Source organism: Terrapene carolina, unplaced genomic scaffold, assembly GCF_002925995.2.
Source record: "Terrapene carolina triunguis isolate 2854851 unplaced genomic scaffold, T_m_triunguis-2.0 Scaffold49, whole genome shotgun sequence".
Taxonomy (NCBI): domain Eukaryota; kingdom Metazoa; phylum Chordata; order Testudines; family Emydidae; genus Terrapene; species Terrapene triunguis.
The window spans coordinates 3,166,080-3,179,677 of record NW_020664400.1 but is presented as its reverse complement, the minus strand read 5'-3'; the positions used below and the strand labels follow the sequence as shown (position 1 = coordinate 3,179,677).

Genomic DNA, 13,598 nt, shown 5'->3' with positions numbered 1-13,598 from the left:
GGAGGCGCCCATCAGGGTATGTGGCACATGGGTACAGGGCTATGGGGCATATGGCGGGGTCGCTCGGCGGGAGAAGCCGGAGGAGAGGTGTGTGCGTGCGGGGGGTCACAATGGTCAGGGGATTGGACAAGGAGTAAACTAAGATGGGCGCCAGAGCGGGTCGGGCCTCCTGCTTCCTTAGCGCGCGAGGCACACTGCGCACGCGCAGCAGCCACCTTTCCCGTTCCAAGTTCCCGGCAAGCAGGAGGGAGGGTCGCAGCTCGGCCAGGCGTGGAGGGAGGCTCTCATTGCGCCTGCGCAGAAGCACTTCCCTCCTGCGCCTCCCTGCGGCGACAGTCGCCTCGAGCTAGTACCTATTGTCTGGGATCAGTCCAAGTGGCAGACACGGGGGGGAGACAGAGCACTTCCCTGTGCCGCCCTCCCGGGGCCGAGTTAAGGACATGAATTATTGTCTTGCGCTATGGTGAGTTATGAGAAATGCCCTTCCTCCGTCTGCGAGCGAGCTGGTCGGTGTGTCGGGGAAGGGGCGATTTATTACATAACGTGGCCCCCTTCCCCGGAGTGTGGTTGAGTCCGAGCTCGCTCTCCCCGCCCGCCCCGAGATTGGCGCGTTGCGGCGGGGCGGGGCCTGCCGGGGGCGGGGCCATGGAGGGTATAAATACCGGTGCCGCGGAGGTGCTGCTCTCATTCTATCGAGGCTGGTGTCTTGCGGGTCTTTGTTCTTCTTTCGCCGCTTCCTTCCGGTGTCGCCATGAACGGGCAGCTCAACGGTTTTCACGAGGCCTTCATCGACGAGGGCAGCTTCCTCTTCACCTCCGAGTCCGTGGGGGAGGGGCACCCAGGTGAGGGCCGCGGAGTCTGGGGAGGGCGGGGCGCGGCCTCGTTCTCCGGGGCGGGAAACCGGCCCGGCCGCGCGGGCTCCTCAGGAGGAAGCGCGTGCTCGCGGCGGAGCAGTCCAGTCTCTGTTGGGGGCGGGGGGATGCGCGCGCCGGAGGGGAGGGCGATGACGAAACTCGGCCGGGCGCGCGCTCCCGCTGCCTCCGCCATTATCCGCGAGGGCGCGCGCCGCATTGCAGGCTCAGCCAGGCGGCACGTGGTCCCTGCTCGGGGACGGGGGGGGGGGGGGGGGGGGGCCCCCCCCCCCCCCCCCGGGGAGGCGGCCCCCTGCCGTCCATTGTCCGTCTCCGCCATCGTGGCTCTGGGCAGCCCCGGGGCCGGGGACCGATCAGCCGCCCTGCAAAGGAGCCGGGGGACCCTGTCCGGGCCCTGGGCTGGCTCCCGCCGGAGCGGGGAGGTGGGGGTCGGCCGGGGGGCTCGCGCCTGCTGCGCCATGTGGGGGCTGGCGGAATGGCGCCCCGGGGTGATGCCGGGTCCTCCACGCGGTGTGCGCTGGGAGGGGGGCGGTGAGTCAGCCGCGCGCACATGACTAAGCACTTCCCCTCCAGTAAAGCGACACCCACAACACACAGCTGCCTCCTGGTTCCTTGGGACCATTCAAGACGCTTGCAGCCCTCTTGGTGCAGTTGCTTGTCTGCCGCACCTGTTCTGGAAACCCACCTGCCATTTGCACCAAGTCACTTACAAGGGCGTGAGCACATAAAGCTGGTGCGTATGTCCCATTTCTCTCTCTTGGGCTGGAGAGACCAAGCCATCTAGGGACTTCTATGGTTGTCATCGCCATAGCCTCACAGTGCCAGTAGGGAGACAGCAGATTAGGGCAGTTGTCGATGTGGATTCTGTTCCGAGCTCCATCACTGACCTGCTCAGTGACCTTCAGCAAGTCCCTTCACCTCCCTTTGACTCGTTTTCTTCATCTGTGTAAAGCTTTTGTGAAGTACTGTGATGGCTGGGGTACTCAGACACGTCTCCACACTCCAATGCTGTATTTCTGGGAAGAAAAGAATTCAAAGGATGCTGAACATAGTAACTGAGGTTTAAATAAAAACATAAATCCAGATGGTGTGTATTCTACTCTTTAATAGCCTTGTGTTTCAGACTTGAACACTGACAGGTCTACAGATCACTACCTTTTCCTCACCCCTGCTACAGAAAGTGTCTAAAATAGTGTCTGGTTCTGTGTGGAATTGCTTTGGACAAACTTATGAGGCCAATGCTCAATGGGTTCTTTGATAGATTCCTTCATTTCCATGACAAGGAAGGATTAACATACTATCTCAGTCCTGGCATTGTTTCAGTATAACAACATTGTGTTTTTTCTGACTGCGGTCTCCATTTTGGGGCCCTGTTCTATTAGATTCCCATTCCCATTATAAATCGCTTTCACCTTGCACAACGAACTTAATAGACTGCTCAGTGGCATTTGCTGTGTGTAGGTCACTACCTTTTCCAAACCATTGGCCGTTTATGGTCTGGCCAAACAGGTGAACTGGTTTCAACAAACTACTTCCACTAATATCAGTCTGTCTTCACTACAAGACTAGGGACAGCAGGGCTCAAATAATTGTTGCTGGCATAGGTATCCTAACCAGAAATTTTCTGATGTCATTAAGTCCTCCCTTTAGTCTGTTTTATTATCTGGGGGCTGTTAGTAAAATATCTTTCCTCAAGGTGTAAACGATTAAGTGTTCTTTTGTAAATGACATCCAGGGGAATTTTTTCCCTCCCTGGGTGGTCTAGAAAATTATGCTTATTTTGTCACATCATTTCCAGCACTGCTATTCAGGGTGACTGGTGAAAGATCTGAGGAATGAATGGGTTAAAGATGATGGGAGGGCTAGCTCAGTGTCAGGCTTTCTTTTATTCCATTTCGTTCCTGTGCAGCACACAGAATTATGTCAGTCTGCTCCAAATCTGATCTGAAAGGTCATTGTCAAGGACGACATCTAGCCCTGAGTAGTGAGTAGCTTATTCATCACAGAATTTGAACAATTCTTGCAAAGCCCTTAGTGCTTTAGGGGTTTCAGATTGCTCTAGAATAATTGTCTGCAGCAGTCATGCTAGAGCGACTAGCTATGCGCAGGCTGGCTGACCAGCTGAAACCAGTTCTGCAGTCACAGGCTGGCTGCTTGCTGCTCACAACTTGGTTGCTTCTTGGCAGCCATGGCTAATGGCAACATGACTGCGGCCTACAGTATTGCAAGTTAAAATTCCATCAGTGGGGCTACGTTGGGCACATGCGGTCTCTTGCTGTACGTGTGCAAATCTAGAGTGCATACTAGAGTGGTCTTGCTGCAAGTGGCCATTTTGTTAGAACAGTTTTCTAAAATTAAACACCTGTACAAACCAAATTGAAGCTGTTGTCTTCTATTTGTGCTTGAGGGCAGAACCACTTGCAGCTCAGATGCTGCTGTGGTTTGGGTGCTTAAGTGAATCACTTGGCAATGCATTGTCCTCTTCGGGGCTGCGGGGGTAAGTTGCACAATGTCAAAATCCATGTCTTATAGCTACATCACGGAGAGTAAGTGGCTAAATTTAAACCCTGACGTAATAGTAACTTGATCCTAAAAGTTCCACTAGAAAATGCTTGGGATTCCACACTAACACACCCCCTTCTCCCCCCCCCCCAAAAAAAAAAACCTCTCCTGTATAGTATGGGACAAGTGCTGCATCTGAGGGACAGGAAATTACAGTGCAAGATAACAGCATTTCTGCCTGGGGTTGTGTAACACTGCAGTTGTTGCTTTCTGTTGACAAATTTGCGTGGAGACTCCTAGAATTGGCTGAAGCTCAACATACTGAGCGAAAAGAGAAAGGGATTCAGGAAGGTGCACCGTGCATTGAGTGATTGATTGGCTGTTTAATTTCTTTTCAGATAAAATCTGTGACCAGATCAGTGATGCTGTCCTTGATGCCCACCTTAAGCAGGATCCAGATGCCAAAGTTGCTTGTGGTGAGGATATGTAGCCTAGAAAAGGGGAGAAATTGCCCGTTAGATGCACTTTTGCTATCGTATGAGAGCTGTTTTGTTTCTCTGTGAGTGACACTGAAGTTGATGGAGATCCTTTTATCCTCTTCTAGAAACTGTTGCAAAGACTGGGATGATCCTCCTGGCTGGCGAGATCACATCCAGAGCGGCTGTTGACTACCAGAAAGTTGTGCGTGATACAATCAAACATGTTGGTTATGATGATTCTTCCAAAGGTAAGTGCCTCCAGCCACTTGTTTCTCTGGGTTTGGAAAGCTTTTGTTTCTAGCTTTGAGTATAAGGCTGTTGGCTTCTAAAAGTATCTGTAACCAATTTGCTAGGTGTCCTAAGGAACAAATATGATAAACTTTCTAGGATTAGCTGGACAGTGCAGTTTATTCTGTGAACCTGAAATTCTGTTGTGTTTTAGGATTTGATTACAAGACTTGCAATGTACTGGTAGCCTTGGAGCAGCAGTCTCCTGATATTGCCCAGGGAGTCCATCTAGACAGGAATGAAGAGGATATTGGTGCTGGGGACCAGGTTAGTATTCTAGTAACAGCTGTTCCCAGCTTGTGGAAACATATTTTCTAGTTTATAGGACCATATTTAGCACTTTGTCAGTAGGTGGTTTTGTTGAAGTTGAGGTTTCAGACCCCTCTTCTCTCCCATAGGGCTTGATGTTCGGTTATGCTACAGATGAAACTGAGGAGTGCATGCCCCTGACCATTGTTTTAGCACACAAGCTAAATGCCAAGCTGGCAGACCTGCGTCGCAATGGCACCTTGCCCTGGCTGCGACCTGACTCTAAAACTCAGGTAAGTGGAGCCCTGTCATATACTGCAGTAATGGCCATGTACGAGAGAGCCTGGCTATAGCAAGCAAAGAGCAGAATGAATTTCCGCCTTTGGGGAGTGGCGGACCAATAATGAAATGACACTAGTTTGTATTCAGTCCTACTTAGCAGTCTGGAGGGTGGAGAGCACTGCTGTCCCCCGTTAGGATCTGCTGTAGATGTGGCTGTACCTGACTTGGTTTTTTTTCTCCTGGTCTGGGGTATCATTTCAGGTGACCGTGCAGTACATGCAGGACCGTGGTGCTGTCATCCCTATTAGAGTCCACACGATTGTCATATCTGTTCAACATGATGAAGATGTCTGCTTGGATGAAATGAGGGATGCCCTAAAGGAGAAAGTGATCAAAGCTGTTGTGCCTGCAAAATACCTGGATGATGATACAATCTACCACCTGCAGCCAAGCGGCCGCTTTGTCATTGGTGGTCCCCAGGTAAGACTGAGATGGATTCAGATATTATTTTAAAATTCTAATAACAAAGGTGAAATGTTGTAGTAATACACCAAAGGAGAGGAGTGCATAAATCTTGACAATTTGAGTTCACTGAACATAAGAATGCCCATACTGGGTCAGACCAAAGGTCCATCTAGCCCAGTATCCTGTCTACCGACAGTGGCCAATGCCAGGTTCCCCGCGGGGATGAACAGAACAGGTAATCATCAAGTGATCCATTCCCTGTTGCCCATTCCCAGCTTCTGTCAAACAGAGACTGGGGACACCATCACTGCCCATCCTGGCTAATAGCCATTGATGGATCTATCCTCCATGAACTTATCTAGTTCTTTTTTAACCCTGTTATAGGCTTGGCCTGAGGGATAGCTCAGTGGTTTGAGCATTGGCCTGCTAAACCCAGGGTTGTGAGTTCAATCCTTGAGGGGGCCATTTAGGGATCTGGGGCAAAAATCTGTCTGGGGATTGGTCCTGCTTTGAGCAGGGGTTGGACTAGATGACCTCCTGAGGTCCCTTCCAACCCTGATCTTCTATGATTCGATCCTCCAAGGAATGTTTCACTTGGGTGTGTCTGGTCACCTTCAATGGCTGCATGTAGATTAATCTTCCAAAACTCCCCCTCTGGCAATGTGTATCATAGCCAGGCAAATGTGGACCTCCAGTGCAGACTTGCAAGCCAGTTTTCTCTCCCAGATCTAATGGCTCTACAGAGTTCAGTGGAGTAAATACTTGTCAGCAAACAAGTGTGTTGGAGCAAGTGGAGCTGATATAATTAAGCTGCCATTTGTACCGTTACACTAAAAGTGAAACCAGATCCTTGTGAACTGGGGGGAGGGGAGGGCTTAATTTGAAAGCCCTGTGCCCAGTGATTTCAGGGGGCTCTTGCAATTGTCTTCAGTGGGTGCAAGGATTAGGCTTTAAGTTGGTGTAAGTGGCTATTGAGGCAGCTACTGTGCTCTAAACTGACAAGCGTTTCTAAATGGAGTCCAGTTTAATGGGGGTGTTAATTCCAGGGAGACGCTGGCTTGACTGGCCGGAAGATCATTGTCGACACTTATGGTGGCTGGGGTGCTCATGGAGGAGGTGCTTTCTCGGGGAAAGACTACACCAAGGTGGACCGTTCTGCTGCTTACGCTGCTCGTTGGGTAGCCAAGTCCCTCGTCAAGGCTGGCCTGTGCAGGAGAGTGCTTGTCCAGGTACGGCCAGCCTGCTGGCCTGAAGTTTGGAGAGGGATATTTGTAAATGAGCTGGATTTAGCAGCTGCTATTGGTGGCTGGCAGGGTCTCTCCCTTTAAAGCTGCATTGGGGCTGCTGTGCCAAGGGAAGAAAGGGGTGTGGCTAGCTGTATTGGGAAGCCCATTTCCATCAGTACAAACTGGTAGGATGGTATTTGGAAAGCAGCTGACCAGAGTGGTGAATAACTGGAGCTTGCTGTGGGAGTGGCAAATGCCATTCTTGGTTGTATAGACGGTCTCCAAACCAGGGAGTAATAACCTAGAGCACAATAGTATCGTTATTTGCATCGCTGGCAGTGACCAACTTGCAGTGTGCTGCACTGCTTGGGTGTCCCTTCCAGGATAGACTCTAGAGAGTGAACAGAGCAAAGAAGGACCCAGGAATAGAAGGTAAGATGAGAAGGGTAGCTTGGCCGGTGCAGAGAGTAACATGAACAGTGTCAGTACCTTCAGAGCAGCTGAACGGAGAGCTGATCATTCTTGTAACTACTGTAACGGGTGTGGAATGAGATACGGAGTGGAGGTGCAGTTGTTGCAAGTATTTGAGCGGATAGATGAGCCCCTGCATTACTGGGAACAAAGTACCCCTTCAGAATGTGAGGTGAGGGAGTGTTATACTGGGTGGGGGGCCACATGGTCATCTGCCCCAGCAAGTCCCCTGAGGTGTTTAAACTTTCCTTTGCCCTCAGGTCTCGTATGCCATTGGAGTGTCCCACCCACTGTCCATCTCCATTTTCCACTATGGCACTTCTCCAAAGAGCGAGCGGGAGCTGCTAGAGATTGTGAAGAAGAACTTTGACCTCCGCCCTGGGGTTATTGTCAGGTAAAGATGGTAATGCATGCAGATGGGGGGGGAATAGCTCCCTACTTGCTTGTAGGCAAATCTGAAGCTGCTAATGAGTAGGGAATGACTGATAGTGCAAATGCTGTTGGAATTGATTCCTTACTATGTCACGCTGACGGTAGAAGTACACTTCTCCATGCGGGACTGCCTTTAGTAGCTAACCCTATCTCTGTAACCAAACAGGTGGCCTCTCAGATTAAGTATCTGAGAGCACTAATGGTGCTTGAAGGCCGAGGTTGCCTTTGGACTGGGTGCTAAATGCTCCTGGACTTAAAATCTAGGATTCTATAGCAGGACTTGGTTGCCTAACCATCTTAGCAAACCCTTTGGGTGCAATGTTGAGCTGCTGTTTGCATTCATGCCTGTTTTGCAACCTGTGCTGGAAGCATCAGATTTAAAGTCAGAAGCAGCCATTGGGCTAGGACAAGAGCTGCTTAAACAGAAGAGATAAGTGGTTCCACCAAATGGATCACCAGGCCCTGATGTGCTGTAGCCCTGTAAGGGGTAAGTATCCTATGACATCATGTGAGATTGAACACTTGTTGTTTCTCAGGATGAGTTCGGACTGCCCAGCAACTAGCTAAGTGTCTAGGACACTGTCTAAAGAACAAACCAGCCTGAGAAACGACAACTGAGTCTTGAAAGGAAGCGAGAGGAGCCTCTGAGTCAGTGAATGAATCCAGTTGTATTGAGTCTGGGTTTTATAGCAAGGTGGAGGGTGCCTTGGCCTCCCACAAGGCATATGCAGTTCCAAGCTTGCTCCACCAACGGAGTGTCTGCCTCCATGACTTCCCCCTGCTGAGTCAAAACACTTCACCTAAACCAGAGCCTCTGAAAACTGTCTCTTGTTTTGCTTTGCTTGTGATTGAATGCGCTGTATTAAGTTAAGGACTTGTATATTCCAGGGATCTGGATCTGAAGAAGCCCATTTATCAGAGGACTGCAGCCTATGGCCACTTTGGTAGGGACAGCTTCCCATGGGAACTGCCCAAAAAGCTAAAATATTGAAAGTGTTAGGCTTTTCTCCCCAGACCTGTTGGCGTAGGCTACAGAGAAGCTTTCAGGCTCTGGGGGAAAGAGTCCCTCTTCCCTAACTTTATCCTGTCCTCCTGTTCAGCTCTTACTCAGCAAACTTTGTCCATTGCCATGGCTATTAATTCTATGGGGACCACGAGTTAGACTATGCTATCTTCCTATTTCTGGCGTTGTGCTCACTCTATTAGTGGAACAGTGAGCACAAGCTATCTGTGTAACTGCCTAGAGATGAGCAGACATCAGTCTGTCTAGTAAATGATGCTTTAAGATTGGATCTGTTGTATGCCCAAGAACCCAACCGTGAAAGTCTAAGAACTGCAGTGAATTTCCCCCTCAAATGCTGACTGAGAAATAGTCCTTGTAACATGCATGTGGAATCTGTGGTTCATTATAGCATCTGTCCAGCTCCAGCCCTGTTGAGCAGCATGATTTTGTGGTGTCTTAAGAATGTAAAGCCTTCTAGTCCCCGTAACCTGGTCAGTCTGACTATGTAGCTTTTGTCTGGGAGTGCTTCCCCCTAGCAGACTAGCCTTGCATGCAACGCAAGTTTCACTTGGAGCTCCAGCCTGATGTGGTTTTTATTCAAAGGCAGTTCTTCCTCTACCCACTTGTGGTGCTTTATGCTCTTAATTCCATCTGGAGTGGCACCAGATTTTAACCTCTCCACTTTCAGCTGTCTTTCTTGGAGGACGTACGTAATAAGGTTTTTAAAAAGATAATCAATCCTATGCATGGTTTCAGCACTAGCCAAACCTCACCATCTCCTGTCTAACTAACGGGCACTTGGCAGCCTGGGGATGTACTACAGAGAAGTCCCCAGGCAGTACCCGAGGTCTGTAGGCTGCACACTTTGGTACCAGAGTAATTTTTTTCTTTATAAGAAAGCTGGAGAATTCCACACTGCACAAAACTCCTCCTGGGTTTTTAAACTTTGTTTTATTTTCAAAGCCAGGTCCAATTCGTGCTCTGAATGGCTGGTGTAGCTACAGAGAAGCCAGCTTCCTTCAGAGCCACAGGTGCATTTGGAGGGGAGGAGAGGTGGCAAAAATAACCCTTCATACTTGAACATTTTTCTAATTGCTTATTTATTGTTCTCTGGGGCAGGGTGTGAGTACAGAGAAGCCCTTGGCTCAGATGGCAGCTTTTTTAACACTTTTTATTTTTTTTTTTTTTTTGTTTTTGTTTTGGACACCATGATTCCTTGCCATGTTTCCAGCATTCCCTGATAGGCCAAGGTGTCCTACAGAAAAACCTTGGGTCACACCTACAGGGGGTCTGGCTGGTGTAAACATAAGGGGGAGGGCAAAGCTAGGGCAACTGGCCCTGGGAGAGGCTGATTTGGCTGGTGTTGTACAGAGAAGCCAGCTTGTTTACATGCTTATCCCATGGCCTCTGCCTTGAGTGGAAAGTGCCTTTCATGATCTATTTTTGTGGAGGTTTATTACGTATGTCTGGTTCTTCAAATCCCACCAATTAACTGAAGATCTGAATAAAGTGCTAGGTTCTACCTTACCGGTCTCTGCTCAAACTTTATCTGGAACAATGCATCACATTTAGGTGGGAATAGCCAAGCTCATGCTAGGATTACAGCTGTGGGAAGGGGAACACAATCTGGGGCTGGGGGACAGATGAGGATAGCTTCCTTGAGGCCAGTCATTTGTTTGCCCTGCTGTGGAAAGACTAGCGCTTTAGTTTAAGGCTGGGGATAGAACTTTGAAGTCACCACTTCTTCTGAATTATAACTGAGGGGGGTAAGAGGAGCATGGGGGCAGGATGGCTGTGATCCAAGCCTACAATGAAATTCCACCTCTGGTGTGTTCTGTTAGGGGACTGCCCCCTTGTACTGGATCTGGTATCTGTGCCTGTCTGACTAGGGCCCCCCTCTTGCAGCACCGCTTTATGCCAGCACAGGTGATCTGGAAGTGCAGCTACACTGTGCACTTTGGTCAGGAGCGGAACTCCCAGCTGTCACTAAATACCCACTGCCAATAACTGAGTGCCATGCTGTGCTTGCTGCAGTGGTTAATGGGGACTGTCACTGCTAGGGGTGCTTTGGGTTCAAGAAAAATCATTTAACTCTAATTTAGTCCATCTCCAGCCCTATGCCTCGTGGTCTGCTTAAACACACAACATCCATGATCTGTGGGGCAGTCTGAGGGGAGCTGTACAAGCTCTTGCCCAGAGCTGCGTGTTAGTGAGATGTAACTTGTAGAGGGTAGCTATGTCTGTTAACCCATCAGCTGCCATAAGCTTCCCCTGAGAAGGTGGATCACTACTCATCTGTGGCTTCCTGCTAGAGCAGGCGTTCTCAAAGTGGGGGTTGGGACCCCTCAGGGGGTTGTGAGCTGTCAGCCTCTACCCAAAACCCTGCTTTGCCTCCAGCATTTATAATGGTGTTAAATTTATAAAGTGTTTTTAATTTGTAAGGGGGGTCTCACTCAGAGGCTTGCTATGTGAAAGGGGGTCACCAGTACAAAAGTTTGAGAACTAGTGTGCTAGAGGGCAGGCACCTGTTCATGCCAGCAGGGTTGTAACTGAGTGTGTACCTTTAACTCCCTGGGTTTAGGCTAGTCTGTCTTTATTGACCCCCTGAGGTGGACTGGTGACATTGTGGGTGGGGCACTTGGATATTTCAGAGTTTGAATTAGTCTTGCAGAACGGCAGTATAAGCTAATCTTTATAAGTGGGAAGGTTGTGCTTGCCTTTCGTCACAGGGCCCAGGTCTGACATGGGCTCTCTGGGCTTAGCACTGCTCCCACTGCCTGGAGAACAGTTTGCAGTAATGCATAACATCTAACAAGTGATACTATCTTAATTATAAACAAACAGTAATTAGCCATTTGAAATAGCGAACATAAGTGACTTGGTGAAGTTACAGATGGAGTCACTGAAAGGTTCTGAGTCCTCTTGCAAAGACGACTGCCCTTGGAAAAGGCACACAAACCTGTTCTATTGCTCTGGCTAACTGCACCTCCAGGGGCCACCTTAGAGCACAGTAACTATCCAGCTTACGGGAGCATTTGACACACTTTCCTGTCAAGCTTCTGTCTGGAACCCCCTCTAGTTAATGGGTTATAGCAGCAGGGACAATGGAATCCTTTGAAGAGTGAAGGAGTTATGCTGGTCCGTGCACAGAGGTAGCAGCAGGATTACTTTTGATGCATTGCCTTTCGATTTCAAGTTGGTGCTCTCCCTTCTGAGCCTGAAGTTCATATCACCCCTGGCTGATGGATGTGCTATCCTGTGACACTAAATGGCCCCTTGAAACAAAACACAGCCCACCTTAAGCAAGAAATGCTTGCCTGTGTTGTAATAGGGTCTTGCAGAGGTCAGTGTTTTGAGCAAGTCAGACACATTGGCCAAGAACTACAGCTCCATTTGAAGTGGGGCCAGTGTGTTACATGAAGCAGCCCCTCAGTGCTAGTGTGGTGTTAAATGCTGGAAGTGAAGATTTTTGTTGAGGTAGCTAAGTAGCTTGCAGTAAATGTGATGTATTAAAACTGATCCAGTCTCGTGCACACACACCCCTTAAGACGTGGGGTCAGAGCTGTTGGACTCAAAAGGAAACTTTGGAAGAGAGGCTCTGGAGCTGAGCTCTGCTGAGGCCTGGTTGGGGGATATGCTGATTTGAATAACACTTAACATTCCTGCGGTGGGAAGAACACCTCAACAGCCCAACACTGGCATTCAATTTCAGAAAGGGGAACTATGCAAAACTGAGGAGGTTAGTTAAACAAATTAAAAGGTGCAATGACTAGAGTGAAATCCCTGCAAGCTGCATGGACACTTTTCAAAGATGCCATATTAGAGGCCCAACTTAAATGTATACACCAAATTAAAAAACACAGTAAAAGAACTAAAAAAGAGCCACCGTGGCTTAACAACCATATAAAAGAAGCAGTGAGAAATAAAAGGGCATCTTTTTAAAAGTGGAAGTCAAATTCTAGTGAGGTAAATAGAAAGGAGCGTAAACACTGCCAAATTAAGTGTAAAAATGTAATAAGAAAAGCCAAAAAGGAGTTTGAAGAACAGCTAGCCAAAAACTCAAAAGATAATAAAATGTTTTTAAGTACATCAGAAGCAGGAAGCTGTGGGGCCCCTGGATGATCGAGATACAAAAGAAGCACTTAAAAGTCATTGCAGAGAAACTAAATGAATTCTTTGCTTCAGTCTTCATGGCTGAGGATGTTAGGGAGATTCCTAAACCTGAGCTGTCCTTTGTAGGTGACAAATCTGAGGAATTGTCACAGATTGAAGTGTCACTAAGAGGAAGTTTTGGAATTAATTGATAAACTTAACAGTAACAAGTCACCGGGACCAGCTGGCATTCACCCAAGAGTTCCAAAAGAACTCAAATGTGAAATTTCAGAACTATTAACTGGTTTGTAACCGGTTCTTTAAATCAGCTTCTGTACCCAATGCCTGGAAGATAGCTAATGTAATGCCAATATTTAGAAAGGGCTCTTGAGGTGATCCCAGCAATTACAGACTGGTAAGTGTAACATCAGTACTGGGCAAATTAGTTGAAACAATAGTAAAGATTAAAATTATCAGACACATAGAAGAACATAAATTGTTGGGCAAAAGTCAAAATGGTTTCTGTAAAGGGAAATTGTGTCTTACTAATCTATTACAGTTCTTTGAAGGGGTCAACAAACAGGTGGACAAGGGGGATCCAGTGGACATGGTGTGCTTAGATTTCCAGAAAGCCTTTGACAAGGTCTGTCACCAAAGGCTCTTACATGAATTAAGTTGTCATGGGATAAGAGGGAAGATCCTCTCATGGATTGAGAACTGGTTAAAAGGGAACAAAGGGTAGGAATAAATGGTAAATTTTCAGAATGAAGAGGGGTAACTAGTGGTGTTCCCCGGGGTCAGTCCTAGGACCAACCCTATGCAACTTATTCATAAATGATCTGGAGAAAGGCGTAAACAGTGAGGTGGCAAAGTTTGCAGATGATACTAAACTGCTCAAGATAGTTAAGACCAAAGCAGATTGTGAAAAACTAATTTAGCAACAACTAATCAGGAAAGAGATCTTGGAGTCATCGTGGCTAGTTCTTTGAGGATGTCCACGCAAACAGGATGTTAGGAATCATTAAAAAAGGGATAGAAAATAAGACAGAGAATATCTTATTGCCCTTATATAAATACATGGTACGCCCACATCTTGAATACTGCATACAGATGTGGTCTCATTTCAAAAAAGATATACTGGCATTAGAAAAAGTTCAGAAAAGGGGTTTGATTAGGGGTTTGGAACGGGTCCCATATGAGGAGAGATTAAAGAGACAGACTTTTCAACTTGGAAAAG

The 13,598-nt window shown here is 48.1% G+C and overlaps 1 protein-coding gene across 1 annotated transcript; it reads left to right on the top strand.

The window, feature by feature from the left end:
• The first annotated feature begins 699 nt into the window (after window positions 1-699).
• LOC112112040 (S-adenosylmethionine synthase) lies at window positions 700-9,452 on the top strand. The gene is made up of 9 exons (XM_024207748.3): window positions 700-842; window positions 3,773-3,850; window positions 3,979-4,101; window positions 4,296-4,408; window positions 4,540-4,683; window positions 4,934-5,152; window positions 6,184-6,366; window positions 7,095-7,228; window positions 8,155-9,452. The coding sequence occupies exons 1-9, from the start codon at window positions 752-754 to the stop codon at window positions 8,255-8,257; spliced, it is 1,188 nt and encodes a 395-aa protein (XP_024063516.2). The 5' UTR covers window positions 700-751; the 3' UTR covers window positions 8,258-9,452.
• Window positions 9,453-13,598: the final 4,146 nt, after the last annotated feature.